This window comes from Rhinoraja longicauda, chromosome 8 (assembly GCF_053455715.1).
Source record: "Rhinoraja longicauda isolate Sanriku21f chromosome 8, sRhiLon1.1, whole genome shotgun sequence".
Classification (NCBI taxonomy): Eukaryota; Metazoa; Chordata; class Chondrichthyes; order Rajiformes; family Arhynchobatidae; genus Rhinoraja; species Rhinoraja longicauda.
In genome coordinates this window covers 13,762,160-13,780,842 of record NC_135960.1, presented here as the reverse complement: position 1 = coordinate 13,780,842, position 18,683 = coordinate 13,762,160, and the positions used below count along the sequence as shown (strand labels likewise).

General features: G+C 45.5%; 1 protein-coding gene across 1 annotated transcript in view; it reads left to right on the top strand.

Moving 5' to 3' along the window:
* Nucleotides 1–6,787, top strand: part of tnfaip6 (tumor necrosis factor, alpha-induced protein 6) — a 30,452-nt gene extending 23,665 nt beyond the window's left edge. The window contains exons 5-6 of the mRNA XM_078404389.1: nt 295–335; nt 6,140–6,787. Coding sequence (XP_078260515.1) covers nt 295–335; nt 6,140–6,249 — 151 coding nt within the window. The 3' untranslated portion in view covers nt 6,250–6,787. The remainder of the gene's footprint in view (nt 1–294; nt 336–6,139) is intronic.
* The last annotated feature ends 11,896 nt before the right edge of the window (nt 6,788–18,683 follow it).

Here is an 18,683-nt window from a genome sequence, read left to right as displayed (position 1 = left end):
TATGTTCATAGCCTAATAATAGAGGCACATGGTGCTGTTTTTTTCAGTATTGCCTATTTGTAATTGGACCCAAGTACTGTACAATGATCTCACGGTCAAATTATACAATGGAGTCAACATTATTTCTGTATTCAAAAAATATATTTATTTATTGTGCTTATGAGCAATTGTAATCCAATGTTGATCTGTGGTTGAATTAGAAAAAGGATTTATTTTGTAGTCATCAAGACTTAAATCTTTACTGGTGAACCTTCAATGTTGAATGTAAAATCTTCATATTTTATGTGTTTTCAGATTTTGTGGAGATCAGTTACCAGAGGATATCATTAGTACAGGTAATCGTGCAATTTAATTCCAACCCCTCCTGAACAAAATGCTGGAAGAGTAATACTTTGGAATGTGTGACATTATTTTGTGGGAATCATCTCATCTTAAGCAATAATGTTTAAATATTTTATATCATACCTTCCATTGGATGTGGTGCTAATGTGTAGAGTATCTGGAATAGCAGTATCAAAACTGCTATGTGAAATTTCTATCAAAACAAATATGCAATGCTTTGCTCTGCCTACAAACTATGGAGGCATTAGTTAGTAATAATTATTCCAGTCAAATACAATTGCAAACACAAATTCACTCTCATGCCAATTACTGTTTATGATCCATGGACAATCTTTAATTTCAAAAAAACCTCAAATCAATCATTCTTGGAAGGAAATATTCAATTATAAAATCATAAGACATAGGAGCAGAATTCGGCCATTTAGTCCACTGAGTCTGCTCCGCCATTCGATCATGGCTGATCTATTTTTCCCTCTCAACCCCACTCTCCTTCCTTCTCCCCATAACCTTTGACGTCCTTACAAATCAATCTCAGGAGGACAATGTTCTAATCCCTTTGGTCCTCGACATTACATTGCATTCAGAAAGTATTCAGACCCCTTCACTTTTTCCACATTTTGTTACGTTACAGCCTTATTTTAAAATGGTTGAAATTCTTTTTTTTATCATCAATCTACACACGATACCCCAGAATGAAGCGAAAACAGGTGTTTAGAAATTTTTGCAAAGTATTTAAAAATAAATAACTGAAATATCACATTTACGTAAGTATTTACAACACTCAAAATTGAGCTTAGGTTCATCCTGTTTCCATTGATTATCCTTGAGATGTTTCTACAACTTGATTGGAGTCCACCAGTGGTAACTTAAATTGATTGGACATGATTTGGAAAGGCACACATCTGTCTATAAGGTCCCACAGTTGACAGTGCATGTCAGAGCAAAAACCAAGCCATGGAGAGGAAGGAATTGTCCGTTGACCTCCAAGACAGGATTGTGTCGAGACACAGATCTGGGGAAGGGTATAAAACAATTTCTGCAGCATTGCAGGTCCCGAAGAGCACAGTGGCCTGCCTCATTCTTCAATGGAAGAAGTTGTGAACCACCATAGAGCTGGCCGCCCGATCAAACTGAGCAATCGGGGGAGAAGGGCCTCGGTCAGGGAGGTGACCAAGAACCCGATGGTCACTCTGACAGAGCTCTAGAGTTCCTCTGTGAAGATGGGGAACCTTCCAGAAGGACAAATATATCTGCAGCACTCCACCAATCAGGCCTTTATGGTAGAGTGGCTAGACGGAAGCCACTCCTCAGTAAAAGACACATGACAGCCCGCTTGGAGTTTGCCTAAAGGTACCTAAAAAATTCTCAGACCATGAGAAACAAGATTCTCTGGTCTGATGAAACCAAGATTGAATTCTTTGGCCTGGAGGAAATCAGGCACCACTCATCACCTGGCCAATACCATACCTACGGTGAAGCATGGTGGTGGCAGCTTCATGCTGTGGGGATATTTTTCAGCAGTAGGAACTGGAAGACTAGTCAGGATCGAGGGAAAGGTGAATGGAACAAAGTACAGAGAGATCCTTGATGAAAACCTGCTCCAGAGCGTACTGGACCTCAGACTGGGGTAGAGGTTCACCTTCCAACAGGACAACGACCCTAAGCACACAGCCAAGACAACGCAGGAGTGGCTTTGTGACAAGTCTGTGAATGTCCTTGAGTGGCCACAGCCCAGACTTGAATCCGATCGAACATCTCTGGAGGGACCTGAAAATAGCTGTGCATCGACACTCCCCATCCAACCTGACAGAGCTTGAGAGGATCTGCAGAGAAGAATGGGAGAAATTACCCAAATACAGGTGTGCCAAGCTTGTAGCGTCATACCCAAGAAGACTTGAGGCTGTAATCGCTGCCAAAGGTGCCTCAACAAAGTACTGAGTAAAGGGTCTGAATACTTATGTAAATGTGATATTTCAGTTATTTCTTTTTAATTACCTTGCAAAAATTTCTAAACACCTGTTTTCACTTTTTTAGTATGGGGTATTGTGTGTAGATTGATGATTAAAAAAAATAATTTAATCCATTTTAAAATAAGGCTGTAACATAACAAAATGTGGAAAAAGTGAAGGGGTGTGAATACTTTCTGAATGCACTGTACAAGAGCCAATTTTACCAAAAGAAAGACTCGGAATGACATGAGATTCGGCTCACAGTACAATACATTTCACAGTTCACCCACTAATTCTAAACCCAGATGTAACAGGTGATGTTGTATCCAACAATTTTTATCATTTTGAAAATCAAATGTCTCTATCCCACTGTACAAAGAAATATTTTGGGCAACACATCTGTGCTGATGATAATCATTCATTTGAAGCACTCATTATTTACTGTTTCTTCTACAGTTATGGAATGGAAATATGTCAGCTCTCGACTGATGCTATTAATATTATCTAGGTCTGACAACTTGAATTACGACAATCATTTCCTCTACTAATTTTGGCAGAGCTAGGGTTCCCTCTAGAGGGCATTTGCAGAATTGGTAGCAGAGGCTTTCATTTAGTTATTCACAAAATGCTGGAGTAACTCAGCAGGTCAGGCAGCATCTCGGGAGAGAAGGAATGGGTGACGTTTCGGGTCGAGACCCTTCTTCAGTTGTTCAGCTTAGTTTAGAGATACAGTTTGGAAATTAGACCCTTCAGCCCAGCAGAGTCCACGCCAACCACAATCACCCATACACTAGTTCTATCCTACACCCTACAAACAATTTACAGAAGCCAACTAACGAACAAACCTGGAATGTTGGAGGAAACTGGAACACCCGGAGAAACTCACAGGGAGAATGTACAAAACTCCGCGCAGACAGCACCCATGGTCAGGATCGAACCTGGGTCTCTGGCGCTGTAAGGCAACTCTACAATCGTGCCACTGTGCCACCCCTTATCAAATAAATGAAAAAAATATACAAAGTGCTGGAGTAACTCAGCGGGTCACGCAGCATCTCTGGAGAACATGGATAGGTGACAATTTGGGTTGGGACCCTTCTTCAGACTGATTATAGTAAGGGGGGAGGAGAAAGCTGGAAGAGAAGAGGGTCAGCATAGGGCCTGGGAAGTGATAGGTGGATACATGTGAGAGTGGGGGGTTTGATAGACAGATGGCTGGACAAAGGCCAGAAATGAAATGACAAAAAGTGCGATAAAAGGATAGGCGAGGTGTGAATTGCGAAGGAACAGAGGTGGAAGGGGAGGGGAGGGGAAAAAAGGGTTGTTTGTAAGTTAGTTCCCTAAAATTGGAGAATTCAATGTTCATACCGCTGGGTTGTAAGCTACAAAAGTGGAATGTAAGGTGCTGTTCCTTCAGTTTGCGTGTAGCCTCACCCTGGGAATAGAGGAGGCCCAGGTCAGGAAAATCAGTATGGGAATAAGAGGGGGAGTGAAAACGGTTATCAACTGAGAGATCTAGCAGGCCTCAGTGGTCCGAGTGCAAGTGTTCGGTGAAATAATCGCTAATTCTAAGCCTGGTAGGCCTCATTGGAAGCACTGAATGTTGTAGATAAGGTTAGAGGTGGTGCAAGCGAACCTCTGTCTATATCATATAAACATAGCACAAAAAGTAAGGAAATTTGTGTTTGGTAGATTATTTCTTTGTTGTAAGAATGCTTCTTGGCAATAAATCTTATACCGTTGGAAAGCCTGTTTATTTCCCTTTTAAATGGTGCCACATTTGTAAGGAACATGCATTTGTGGGATGAGCAGCAGAGCTGAGTATATGGGTTGCGCCCATGAAAAATTTGCCAAATCTTCTCTGCCAATGCCAAACAGCTTATTCTGCTGTTGCTATTGACTCTTGTTTTGAGCTTCTGGTACCCCCAGGTGCTGACAAGAATGGGATGTCATCCCACAACAGTGTGTGACCAGGCTGGTGACCAGCATGAGGAGGAGGTGCCAGGCTGTTATGGCTGTGTATGGTTCTTCCACACGCTACTGTGGCTCCTGTTTATTAAATGAATAAATTGTTAAATTGCCAATATGTTTTGTTTCTTCAGACTTCAATCATCCAATCCACCAAACAACACCGAACAAGAGTCAATGGCAGAATAAGCTGTTTGGCATTGGCAGAGAAGATTTGGCAAATTTTTCATGGGCGCAACCCATATACTCAGCTCTGCTGCTCATCCCACAAATGCATGTTCCTTACAAATGTGGCACCATTTAAAAGGGAAATAAACAGGCTTTCCAACGGTATAAGATTTATTGCCAAGAAGCATTGTTACAACAAAGAAATAATCTACCAAACACAAATTTCCTTACTTCTTGTGCTATGTTTATATACAGCCGGAAACAGGCCTTTTCGGCCCACCAAGTCCGTGCCGCCCAGTGATCCCCGTACATTAACACTATCCTACACCCACTAGGGACAATTTTTTTTTTTTTACATTTACCCAGCCAATTAACCTACATACCTGTGGGGTCCCTGGCTGGATGTAAGGACAGATGTTATATCTCCTGCCATTGCAGGGGAAATTAAAAGCCTCCTTATCTATATCCACCAGGTTTTGTCCTGCCCTTCCTTTCTTCCAGCTTTCTCCACCACCCACCCACCCCCCCCTCCCCCTCGACCCGCTGGAATCAGTCTGAAGAGTCCAAACCCGAACCATGAATCATCACCTATCCATGTTCTCCAGAGATGCTGCCTCACCTGCTGAGTTACTCCAACACGTTGTGTCATCTTTTGTAAGCCAGCATCTGCAGTTCTTTGCATCTCCTTTGAAGAAAAGTAGATCTGACAAAAGGAAAACAAGTGACCTCTCTTTCAGTGTAGATCTTCATTTCCAAAGTAGCCAAATGTTTTGTAATCAATTGTTCTAAAATTATTCCTTATAACATTTTTATTGGAAGAGGGGGAAAAGGAAATTACAAGGGAATGTGTCCTAAACTATTTTGTAGATTGTTGTATTTCCCTGATATTGGTGACATCATCCCACAACCAGACTTGTTTTCATGATATAAGCTTCAGTGTGACTCCACATGAGACCTCATTATACTCAGAAATATCGGGACAGCTCAGAATGATAAACCTGTTCCTCTACGATATTTTTTTTAATTGGATGTCTTCAAAGATTTGATGCCATCTCTCTAATAAAGCATTTACATTAGTTACATTTTTGGAATTAGTTATATCCCCTCGAAAAAGGTTAGCATGTTCTATAAACATAGCAGAAATGCACCTATTGAAGAAGGGTCTCAACCTGATTGAAGCCAAATGAAGAAGGGTCTCGACCCAAAACGTCACCAATTCCTTCTCTCCAGAGATGCTGCCTGTCCCGCTGAGTTACTCCAGCATTTTGTGTCTATCTTCGGTGTAAACCAACATCTGCAGTTCCTTCCTACACAACCAATTAGATATCTTTTAAGTGAACTGTAAGGTGGGAATTTATTCTTCCTGTTTATCTGACTTCTTTACAAAATATAAAAATCTATCTGATAATGATCTATCGATTTGTTATATTATTTTTTCCCTCCTTCTTTAGAGATCTTGATTGAAGCAAAAACATTTCACCTAAAATCTTCTGTACAGAATATTGCATACATTATAGGATAATATGTTTTTTTATAGATGTTCAACATTTCCCACTCATTGACAGGTGGCTACTTTTGGTTCAGCCACAAAATAAAATTAATGGGAAGTTAATATTGATCCATTCTATGTCAGGATAGAATTTATTGTGACAAAGAATGGCAAGATTTCACAGTGAACATAAAAGTTACGAGTTGTTGTTTTCTTTTTGTTACAGGCAATGTTATGACTTTGAAGTTCTTGTCGGATTCATCAGTTTCAGCAAAAGGTTTTGTTCTTTTGTATAAAGCCATCAATTCACCAACTCATTTTTCAGACCCAGATTGAAAAAACAGTACGAGTCAATGAAATCGCAAGGATGCCCATATATCTAATCAGACCTGCTGTTCAAAGAATTGAATTACTTGTTTCATCACAGAACAAGATTAAGCTTGGAATCTCTTAATGTTACTTGGAAGTTTAGAATAAATTAATCTAACAGAAACATGGTTTTTCAATAATAGCATTCCATTCAACATTTACATGACTTTAACACTGCAACATGATATTTAAAAATAATTATCAACAACATAGCAGTTCACATGGGCTCAGACTACCATCTGTTTTGAGAAAACACATTGTAGAATAGTTTAATTCTATATGTGTCTGATATTCCGTTAGTTTATAATATCTGTCTAGTATAACAGTTATTCATAAACAAGCAGTTATCCTCAAAATACCGCCCAGACCTTGAATGCAAGAAAATCAGAAGTATTATTCGTTCTTTTAATGCCTTCTCCCTGCCTTTAGTAGATGTTATTATGTACTTTACAATGGGATATGAAATAATCTAATCAACCAATTGATATAAATGTATCTATATTTTTTCCACGGTGTTCTCTTATACTACTTGCATGTTTTACTTTGAGAAATTCACTGTCAATAAAGTCTTCCATCTAAACAAATACTAATTTAACGATGAACTGAAACTATCAATCAAATGCTAACTATGCTGTTCTGCTCACATCACAGCATTATAACTCTACTTCTGTGGATTATGAGATGGCTGACAATGCCAAAGTAGGACCAACTATCTCTCCACGTATTGGAAAGGAACTTAAATAGGATGCGGAGGGGGTTGGGGAGTGGCATGAGTGATGGTCCACTTCTTCCACTGTTTTTGCTGGGCTCTTACAAATTCCTGATGAAGAACCTCAACACTAACAGTGCCAGTGGAGATGTTCCTTGCTGTCATAAGCTGTCATAGATCGAGAATTCAAGAGTTGGGGAGAGGGGAGAAAACTTTTTTTCAAAGAAGCCTTCATCCATTCCATCAGCTGAGTGAAATTAGAACTTTGTTGTTATCCTGGAGAGATCACTGCTGTTGGAGAAGACCATGTAGAGCAGTCTTCCGAAACAGGGAATATTAAGGACATTTCTAATGTACGAATGATCAACAAACTGTGGAATATGGCACATATCAGCAAAAGCACCCAGGTGCAATTCTTAAGGGTAGGATCCTGAGTGTGAGTTGTTTTTTATTGCAAGAGTAATAGAAGAGTGTGCATGAGTTTAGTTTAGGGATACAGCATGGAAACAGGTCCTTCGGCCCACCAGGTCCACATCAACCATTGATCACCCATTCACATACTAGTTCTAGACACTGGGAGTAATTTATAGAGGCCAATTAAACCTACAAACCCGCGTCTTTGAGAAGTGTGAGGAAGCTAGAGCACCTGGAGGAAACCCACAGGGAGAATGTGCAAACCCCACCCAGACAGCACCCGCGGTCAGGATCTGGCATTGTGGGACAGCAGCCCTACCAACTGTGCCACTGAGTTAATACATGAGGCTGCAGATATGAGTGAGGGCCATCTTATAGAAGTATAGCCTGTGTGGACATTGATTCCCTGAGATACTTGGCTCCCTATGAAACCTTGGGGGATTTTTATTTGGGTGCTGAGCCCTTGTTTTCCTGCTGTGCCATGGTCAATAGACAATAGGTGCAGGAGGAGGCCATTCGGCCCTTCGAGCCAGCACCGCCATTCAATGTGAACATGGGTGATCATTCTCAATCAGTACCCCGTTCCTGCCTTCTCCCCATACCCCCTGACTCCGCTATCCTTAAGAGCTCTATCTAGCTCTCTCTTGAATGCATTCAGAGAATTGGCCTCCACTGCCTTCTGAGGCAGAGAATTCCACAGATTTACAACTCTCTGACTGAAAAGGTTTTTCCTCATCCTACCCCTTATTCTTAAACTGTGGCACCTTGTTCTGGACTCCCCCAACATTGGGAACATGTTTCCTGCCTCTAACGTGTTCAACCCCTTAATAATCTTATACGTTTCGATAAGATCTCCTCTCATCCTTCTAAATTCCAGTGTGTACAAGCCTAGTCGATCCAGTCTTTCTGGGTCCCCTGGGTGAATGGCAAGGAGTCTGCCAGTAAAATGAGCTGTGGAAGCTCAAACAAAATGAGCAGCTGTATGGCAACTTATAAAGTGGGAATCATAAAAGCCAAAGTGCAGTTGCTGGAAATCTGAAATAAGAGAACATGCTGTATATACTCAGCAGGACAGGCAGGGGAGAGGAACAAAGATAATGATTCTGGTCAGAAAAGTTACCTGCCTGCATTTTTTTTTATCTTCAAGGTTAACTGTCAATCTCTTCCCAGATGCTATCTGATCTGCTGAGTACCTCCAACAGTTTCCAACCTTATATTTGGCTGCAGTAATGTGATTGAAAATGCAAGGGAAGGTCTGTATTAGCCAGTCTACAGACTGGTATGCAATACCAGGAATGCAGGTTTTGGCTGCTTGACCCATTTAACAAAATAGAATTTTAACATTGCAATACAATTGTCGTCATTAGGGCATATTCGTTACTGCAAATGCAACATTAGTGAATTTGAAATTCTCAAGCAAAAATAAGCATATGGTGTAAGAAACTGCCACTCATACACCCAGAAACAAGCACAGAGAATTTCTAGCCCAGCATTTGCAATCTTGGCAATCTGCTCTGAATGGGATATGTCACAACATATTGAAAGATGTCGGAGTCGGCACCCTGCAGTGATTTTGATGCTAAAAAGTTCAATGTGAACTTTCTCTTTCTTTCGAGCACAGCAATTAAGGCACACATAGGGATGCGCATTGGCACAGGCATAGAGCTGCTACCTCACAGCACCAGCGACCCAAACTCAATCCTGACTACAGATGCTTTCTGTGCAGAGTTTGTACTTCCTCCCAGTGATCACGTGGGTTTTCGCCAGGTGCTCGAATTTCCTCCCACATTCCAAAGACGTGCAAATTTATAGGTCAATTGATTTCTGTAAATTGCCCTTAGTGTGTAGGATGTGAAAATAGGATAACATAGAACTAGTGTATGGGTGATTAATGGTCGGTGTAGACTAGGTGGGCCGAAGGGCCCGTTTCCACGCTGTAACTCCAAAGTAAACTAAACATTCAAGGTCATATATGAGATCTTCGAAGATCACAGATCTCAAAAAAGACAACAAATACAGTTTTAAGTTAGCATTTTAAATAGGAAAAATAGAAATAGTAAAACCAGGTTGTTCAATTAATAAATTATATCTATGTTTTTTTTAAACAGTGAGGATTAAAACTGTACTGCAGATGAATTTTGCATGTTGCAGCGCTGTTGAAATCATTTGTTCAATTTTTACCTAAGAAAAACAATAACAGGGAGAATAACAATTCTACTGCCCAGTAAGGAGCAAATTTTCCAGATGGTGCTAGGGCACCCAATATGTTCACAAAAATATCCTATGGTGGATCAACCTATTGTTTAATAACATTTTGAAGTAGAATTAATTTCTTACTGAACATATTTACATGAAGAAAAGGATTGTATTCAAAGCTATCATGATATAACTATAGCAGTATATAAAGCTATTCACAGGATAATTCAAAATAAATAATTGAGATTAAACAGAAAAAGGGAGTCATGAAAAATGTCAGGCTCACAATTCAGTAAGGAATAAGCTGTTGTGACAGAATAGAAGAGAAAGGTAATACGAGAGGGAAATTATTAATAGGTAACATTAAAGGAAAACCATAAGTATAATTGTATTAATATTCAAAGGAAGAGAAATACTAACTCGTGACCAAAAGTAAGATTTTCATTTGAAGGCAGAGGCCATTGATGAAATACAAAATAAGTAATCTGCTTCTGTCTTCAATAAAGCACCCAGAACCTCTGTGAATGAGGAGGGGGTGGTAGAGAAAATAATTAGGATAATATTAGAGGACATACTTATAAAGTCTTCAAATTAGATGCTCCACAGCAGTGCAGTTGGTAGAGCTGCTGCCTCACAGCACCAGAGACCCGAATTCAATCTTGATATTTGGTGCTGTCTATGTTGAGTTTGTGTGTTCTCCATGTTGGTTTCTTCCAGGTGCTCAGTTTCCTCCCACATTACAAAGATGTGCGGGTTTGTAGGTTAATTGGCTAGTGTAAAATTGCCCATAATATGAATGGACTGGATGAGAAAGTGAGATAACATAGAACTATTGTGATCGATGGTCAGCATGGACTCGGAGGACAATAGACAATAGGTGCAGGAGTAGGCCATTCAGCCCTTCGAGCCAGCACCGCCATTCAATGCGATCATGGCTGATCACTCTCAATCAGTACCCCGTTCCTGCCTTCTCCCCATACCCCCTCACTCCGCTATCCTTAAGAGCTCTATCCAGCTCTCTCTTGAAAGCATCCAACGAACTGGCCTCCACTGCCTTCTGAGGCAGAGAATTCCACACCTTCACCACTCTCTGACTGAAAAAGTTCTTCCTCATCTCCGTTCTAAATGGCCTACCCCTTATTCTTAAACTGTGGCCCCTTGTCCTGGACTCCCCCAACATTGGGAACATGTTTCCTGCCTCTAATGTGTCCAATCCCCTAATTATCTTATATGTTTCAATAAGATCCCCCCTCATCCTTCTAAAGATGGATGGCCTTGTTTCCAAACTGTAATTCAAAACTAATGTCCAGCCAATGTTCAACAATTCCATACTGTAACTCTAAACTAATGTCCATCCCTCCTAACCCCATTCCCGGTTTCACTTTTATCTCCTCTCTTTCCCCCACCCCCTGTCATATCCCTCTCTCTGGCTTCACATTTCACTCTTTCTCTACTTTCCTAATCTGACACTCCTTTATCTCCTTGTCATCTCTAGCTTTTGTCACATGCCACCCATTGCCAAACCCCCCTCCCACCTGTATCGACCCATCATTTGCCAGGCTTTTCCCCATCGTTACCTCTGTTTTCTAGTTTTTTCCCCCTTCCTGGATCAGTATGAAGTAGGGTCCTGACCCGAAACGTCATCTGTCCATTCCCCTCACAAATGTTGCCTAACTCATTTAGTTCCTCCAGCACTTTATTTCGTAACTGAAGGCCAATCAGACTTATGGCAGCTGTGGGAAGAGATAATAACCTGAACAAATAATATAATAATAATAATATGTTCCTTTATTCGTCCCACACCAGGGAAATTTACAGTGTTACAGCAGCAATGTGGATAGCAAGAGAGCAAGAGATCATTCATCAATAAAAGATACATAAATAAACATAGACAATAGACGATAGACAATAGGTGCAGGAGTAGGCCATTCGGCCCTTCGAGCCAGCACCGCCATTCAATGTGATCATGGCTGATCATTCTCAAACAGTACCCCGTTCCTGCTTTCTCCCCATACCCCCTGACTCCGCTATCCTTAAGAGCTCTATCTAGCTCTCTCTTGAATGTATTCAGAGAATTGGTCTCCACTGCCCTCTGAGGCAGAGAATTCCACAGATTCACAACTCTCTGACTAAAAAAAGTTTTTCCTCATCTCTGTTCTAAATGGCCTACACCTTATTCTTAAACTGTGGCCCCTGGTTCTGGACTCCCCCAACATTGGGAACATGTTTCCTGCCTCTAACGTGTCCAACCCCTTAATAATCTTATACGTTTCGATAAGATCCCCTCTCAACCTTCTAACTTCCAGTGTATACAAGCCTAGTCGCTCCAGTCTTTCAACATAGAAAATAGGTGCAGGAGGAGGCCATTTGGCCCTTCGAGCCAGCACAACCATTCATTGTGATCATGGCTGATCATCCACAATCAGTACCCTGTGCCTGCCTTCTCCCCACATCCCTTGATTCCACTAGCCCCGAGAGCTCTATCTAACTCTCTTTTAAATTCATCCAGTGAATTGGCCTCCACTGCCTTTTGTGGCAGAGAATTCCACAAATTCACGCTTTGCACCCTTTCCAAAATCTCCACATCCTGTAATGGGCGACCAGAATGGCACACAATACTACAAATGTGGCCAAACCAAAGTCCTAGACAGCTGCATCATGACTTCCTGACTCAGACTCAATGTCCTAAGCCAAGGATCTCCAAACTATCACATCCAGCCCGCCACGAGATTTTATCCGGCCCGCGGCAAGTACATAGACAGCGGGGACTGGAGGCAGAAGCGGCCGGCGAATGTTCACCGGAGAGCGGATCGCCACCGACCCAGAGCCGGGACAAGGCGAGAGATTGCAGCGCCCCCTCGCAAACAACAAGCCCAAGGAAGCTTCCCTCCTCGCTGCTGCCGCCGCTCAACCCGGGGAGAGAGAGAGGTGGGAGGGGGGGAGAGAGTCGGGGTAGAAGGAGCAGTGGGTGAGAGCGGGGGGAGGGGGAGGGTGTCAGAGGGTCTGGTGAAGGAGCGCCGGCACTTGCTCCCTCCCTCTCTCTCTCCTCTCCCCTCTCCCTCTCTCCCATTCCCTCTCTCCCTCTCCCCTCTTCCCTCTCCCTCTCTCCCAGAGCCAGCGAGATCTGCACCGCTGCTCCACTCTCTTCCCGGCCCCGTCTCCCTCTAACGCAACGAAATGAGAACAAACACAAGTGAAACTTCCCTCCTCGCCGCCGCCACTCACTCCGGGGATGCGGGGCTTCTGAGCAACAACTACACTTGTGTTTATTTTTATTTTGCTGCGTTAGAGGGAGACGGGGCCGGGCAAGAGAGTGGAGCAGTGGCACAGATCTCCCTGGCTCTGAGAGAGAGAGGGAGAGGGGAGAGAGGGAGGGAACAGACCCCTCACCAGACCCTCTGACACCCTCCCCCTCCCCGCGCTCCCGCTCTCACCTGCTGCTCCCACTCCCGACTCTCTCCCCCCCCCACTTTCTCTCCCCCCCACTCTCTCTCCCCCCATCTCTCTCCCCACCACTCTCTCTCCCCCCCCACTCTATCTCCCCCCCCACTCTATCTCCCCCCCACTCTCTCTCTCCCCCCCACTCTCTTCCCCCCCCCCCTCTACCCCTCTCTCTCTCCCCCCCCCCCCCCCCGTGATGGTCACTGTATTTTTTCTGTTTTATAAATAATTGTATACCTACAGTGTATATATATTCGAATAATGCAAGCTGTTTTTAAAAATTGAATATTAGTTATTTGTTGCCATATAAACCTAATGTAAATTAACCTAATCTAACCTAACCTAGTTTAACGTTTCCTAATCTAATCTAATGTAACCTAGTCTAAACTTTTTTGAGTTTATTAAATTTATAAAACTCACACTTCTTTATTTTTTCCTCCGCCCTGCAAAAATGTGCCAAATATATAATGTGCCCCATGTTGAAAATGTTGGAGGCCCCTGTCCTAAGCAATGAAGGTAAGCATACCATATGCTTTCTTTATCTCTGCTTGTGCTACCACTTTCAGGGAGCGATGGACTAGCACCTCAAGGTCCTTCTGTACATCAATGCTCTTGAGAGTCATGCCACTAATTGTATATTTTCCCCATACATTTGACCTCCAAAAGTGCAACACCTCGCCCTTTATCAGTTTAAACTCCATCTGCCATTGCTCTGTCCAATGAAATTTAATGCAGAGAAATGTGAAGTGAACCATTTTGTAGGAAGGAAGGAGACAGAAAATATGAAATAGAAACTGCAATTTTGTAAAAGAATAAAGGCACTGTGTGAACATGTTGAAGATTGGATCCTTGACTTTATCAGTAGAGAGATATGAGAACAGTAACATATATAATAAATCATCATAGAAAATCTGGTCAGACGTTCAGGTGGAGAATTGCAGCTAATTCCAAGTACTGCAGCTCTGAAAGTATGCCAACAAAGTCTAAAAGAATGGTGTGAAGGTGATTTAATAGAATATTGCCACAAATGAAAGATCAATTGCAAGAGAAAAATAAATTGTGCTCCTTTTGGCTGAAAACACTAAAACATTCAAAGCAATGAAAGATCTCAGGAAGTAAATAAGATGGAAATGCTTTGTGTGGCAAAAGGAAGAGTAACCAGAGAGCATAGATGTAAATTAAAAGATCCAAGGGTAGCATGAAGGAAAAGATATACAAAGCATGATATTATGATTTGGCTTGCAGAAATAAAAAAAATGGCTAACTCCATGACGGTAAGCGAAATCGACGATTGTGTAGCGACCATAGAGAATGGTCCAGGTCGTCGAACCCTCGGATTGGCCAGCGAGGTCACGTGGGAACGCGACCATGGGGATTGGTCCAGGGAACGACATCGCTGATTGGCCAGCGATGTCATGTGCGCGTTTGGCGCCCGTTTTAGTCAGTTCGGCGAAGTCTTCAAGGAAGACAGTAAGTTTGTATTGGTTGTCCGGTACCTTGTTGTTTAACTCTGTATTCGTGTATTGCGGCTGCAATAAACTTCGTCTACAACCAACAAGTTTCGGACTCGCCATATTGGTGACCCCGACGTGATCTGGACGATCACCGACTGAGCAGGAACCCGACGCCTCGTTGACGATGGCTGAGCAGGGCACACCGGAGTCAAGCGCGGCAGGCGTTCATCTTCCGTTATTTTGGACGTACGCACCGCAAGCTTGGTTTATCCACGCCGAGGCTCAATTCCATATAAAGAAGGTGTCGGACGAGTCCACGAAGTACTTCTACCTCGTCAGCGCGCTATCGCCGGACACAACCAAGCGCGTGATGCGGTTCATCGTAAATTCACCTGCGGAAGACAAATACGAGGCCATGAAGAAGGTATTACTACGAACCTTCGGGTTGAATAAGCATGGTGGTGCGGCAAAACTTCTGCACCTACCGGATCTTGGAGACCAACTGCCTTCCGTCCTCATGGCCGAAATGATGATGCTAGCCGGTGAGCATACGGATTGCCCGATGTTTGAACAGGCATTCCGCGAGAAACTTCCCGAGGATGTCCGACTGCTGCTTACGGATTGTTCTTTTAAGGACCCCGAAGCATATGCAGCGAAAGCGGACGCGCTCATAGCGGCAAAAAACAAGGCAAGTGGTTCAATCAACAAAGTCTCGACATCGGTGGCCACGCCACAGCGACGGCAAGATGGCGCCACGTCTCCCGCCAATTCTCCGAAAGCCCGCCAAAAAGATCCGCACAAGCGCGGCTGGTGCTATTATCACCTACGATGGGGTAACGAATCCCGCAACTGTCGTTTGCCTTGTACCTTCGCGGGAAATGCCTCGGCCGATCGTACATAGGGGCAGTTACGATTGGCCAGAACCGGCGCCTCTATGTCCATGATCGATTCACGAATTTTTGGTAGACACGGGAGCCATCGTCAGCATAGTGCCGCCGACCGACCTCGAAACCAGATCGGGTAAGACAGGTCCCACCCTCATCGCGGTTAATGGCAGCCCAATTCGCACTTTCGGTACACGGAAGATGTCCCTTGTGTTAGGCCTCCGCACGTACGAATGGCCATTCATCATAGCCGACGTCAAACAAGCGATCCTGGGCGCAGATTTTCTCTGGGCTTTTTCACTGGTTCCTGATGTCCGCGGTAACGACCTCCGACCCTCTGCCGAAGATGAGCACGTCGCTCCGACAATCGCCTCCTCGCCCAGCCCTACTGTCCAGGCCGTCGTCGCGGCCCCCGACTCGTATGCTGCGATTCTGGCAGAGTTCCCAGAGCTGCTCGTCCAACGTTTTGACGCACCTTCGGCTAAGCACGGTGTGGTCCATCACATCCGCACCGAAGGCCCTCCCGTTTTCGCTCGGGCCAGGAGACTACCGCCAGACAAACTGGTGGTGGCAAGGGCGGAGTTCAGGAAGATGGAGGAAATGGGAATTGTCCGTCAGTCTGACAGCCCGTGGGCCTCGCCGTTACACATGGTCTCCAAGGCATCTGGGGGGTGGAGGCCATGTGGCGATTATCGGCGTCTCAATGCTGTCACCACGGCTGATCGCTACCCCATACCGCACCTACAGGACTTTTCATCTGGGCTGGAAGGAGCGGTGGTGTTTTCCAAAATCGATTTGGTGCGAGGATACCATCAGATTCCGGTGCGACCGGAGGACATACAAAAAACTGCAACTATTACTCCGTTCGGGTTGTTTGAATGGTTGCGTATGCCTTTCGGTTTAAAGAACGCGGCACAGGCTTTCCAGCGACTGATGGACCGCGTGGGCCGGGGTTTACCCTTTTTGTTTATTTATTTAGACGACATCCTGGTAGCCAGCCCCTCAGTGCAGGAACACCAGGCTCATTTGCGGACCGTGTTCCAGCGGCTCCAAGACCACGGGCTCATTATCCAACCCTCCAAATGTCAATTCGGCCTGCCTGCCCTCGATTTTCTAGGGCACAGAATTACTCCTGCCGGCGCCGCCCCTTTGCCCGAGAAGGTGGAAGCAATCCGGGCTTTTCCCAGGCCCACCACAGTAAAAGGGCTGCAGGAGTTCGTAGGCATGGTTAATTTCTACCATAGATTCGTTCCGGCAGCGGCGCGAGTCCTGCGCCCGCTTTTCCAATGCCTTGCAGGGAATCCGGTAGAGTTGTTGTGGTCCCCGGCCGCAGAGTCGGCTTTTACGGCAGCTAAGGCAGCCTTGGCAGACGCCACCATGTTGGTCCATCCGAGCCCCTCCGCCCCCACGGCCCTGACGGTTGACGCCTCTGACGTGGCGGTGGGTGGGGTTCTGGAGCAGCAGGTCGGTGGCCGTTGGCAGCCTTTAGCGTTTTTCAGCCGGCAACTAAATTCGGCCGAGCTGAAATATAGCGCATTTGACCGAGAGCTTCTGGCTCTCTATTTAGCTGTCCGTCATTTCAGGTATTTCCTCGAGGGCCGCCCATTTGTGGCATTTACGGACCACAAGCCATTAACATTTGCTTTTTTGAAATTGTCTGACCCATGGTCGGCCCGCCAGCAGCGGCACCTGACTGCTATCTCCGAATTTACCACAGATGTCCGTCATATCGCGGGTAAGCTTAATGCCGTTGCTGACGCCCTGTCTAGACCTGCTTTTCCCCCTATTTCGGCGGTGGACTGCGAAGTGGATCCCCAGGAGCTCGCGGAGGCACAGCTCCTAGCGGATACCGTTTCGGCTTACCAGTCCACCACTTCGGGATTGAAGTTGGCCCAGGTAGCTTGTGGGTCGGAGGGCACGAAAGTCTGGTGCGATGTTTCTCTTCCTCGTCCCAGGCCGGTAGTACCGCCCTCCCTTCAGCGCCGGGTTTTCGATGCCATTCATGGGCTGGCGCACCCGTCCATCCGCTCCACCTCTGCCTTGGTAGCAGTGAGGTTTGTCTGGCATGGCCTGCGGAAACAGGTAGCGGGGTGGGCACGTTCCTGCGTGCCCTGTCAGACCGCTAAAGTCCAGCGCCACGTCCAGCCCCCCGTACAGGATTTCGGGGTCCCGGCTTTTCGTTTTTTCCACATCCACGTGGATTTGGTCGGGCCTTTGCCTTCCTCCCGGGGCTACACCCACCTCCTCACGGTGGTGGATCGGTTCACCCGGTGGCCAGAGGCTTTCCCATTGTTTGATATCTCGTCAGCGTCTTGTGCTAGGACTTTGGCCCTTCATTGGGTAGCTCGTTTCGGGGTCCCGGCAGTTATTACAACTGACAGAGGGCCACAGTTCACTTCGTCCCTCTGGGCCGCGCTGGCGGAACTGTACGGGTCCAAGTTACAACCCACAACTGCATATCACCCCCAGGCAAATGGACTCGTAGAAAGGTTCCACCGCCAACTTAAGGCGTCCCTCAGTGCAAGGCTTGAAGGCCCGGACTGGGTAGACCAACTCCCTTGGGTTCTTTTGGGCATCCGGACTGCTCCTAAGCCAGATCTCGGTGCGTCGTCCGCAGAGCTAGTATATGGCTCGACACTTCGAGTACCCGGAGATCTGTTTCCGGACCCTTCAGCCCTGCTCCCTACAGTCCCATCAGCGTTAGCATCCCTCCGGGAACGGGTGGGCTCCCTGGCTCCAGTGCCGACTTCACGTCATGGGTGTCCCATGGTACATGAACCGTCTTCCCTGAAGGACTGTGAGTTTGTTTTTCTGCGTAAAGATGCCCATCTCGCCCCGTTGCAGAGGGTCTATCAAGGGCCGTTCCGGGTTTTACGTAAGGGAACGGCTACTTTCACCTTAGACATGGGCGGCAAGAGTGAACTCGTCTCGGTGTCCCGGCTCAAACCTGCCCATTTGGACCCGGATCAACCAGTCCTGGTCGGTCAAACCCATAGGAGAGGCCGACCTCCGTTAGTTCCGCCCAGTCCAGAAACCCCCGTTCCGACAGTTCCTCCAGGACCCCCCGTTTCGGCAGTTCCTCCAGGACCCCCCGTGCTGGTAGTTCCTCCAGAACCTCTCGTTCCGGCTGTTCCACCAAGTCCGGAACCTCCGGCTCCTGTGGTTCAGGCTGTCCCTCTCCGTACTCGTTATGGTCGCGAAATCCGGCTCCCAGCTAGGTTCCGCACCTCGGGTTCTGGGGGGGGTCATGTAGCGACCATAGAGAATGGTCCAGGTCGTCGAACCCTCGGATTGGCCAGCGAG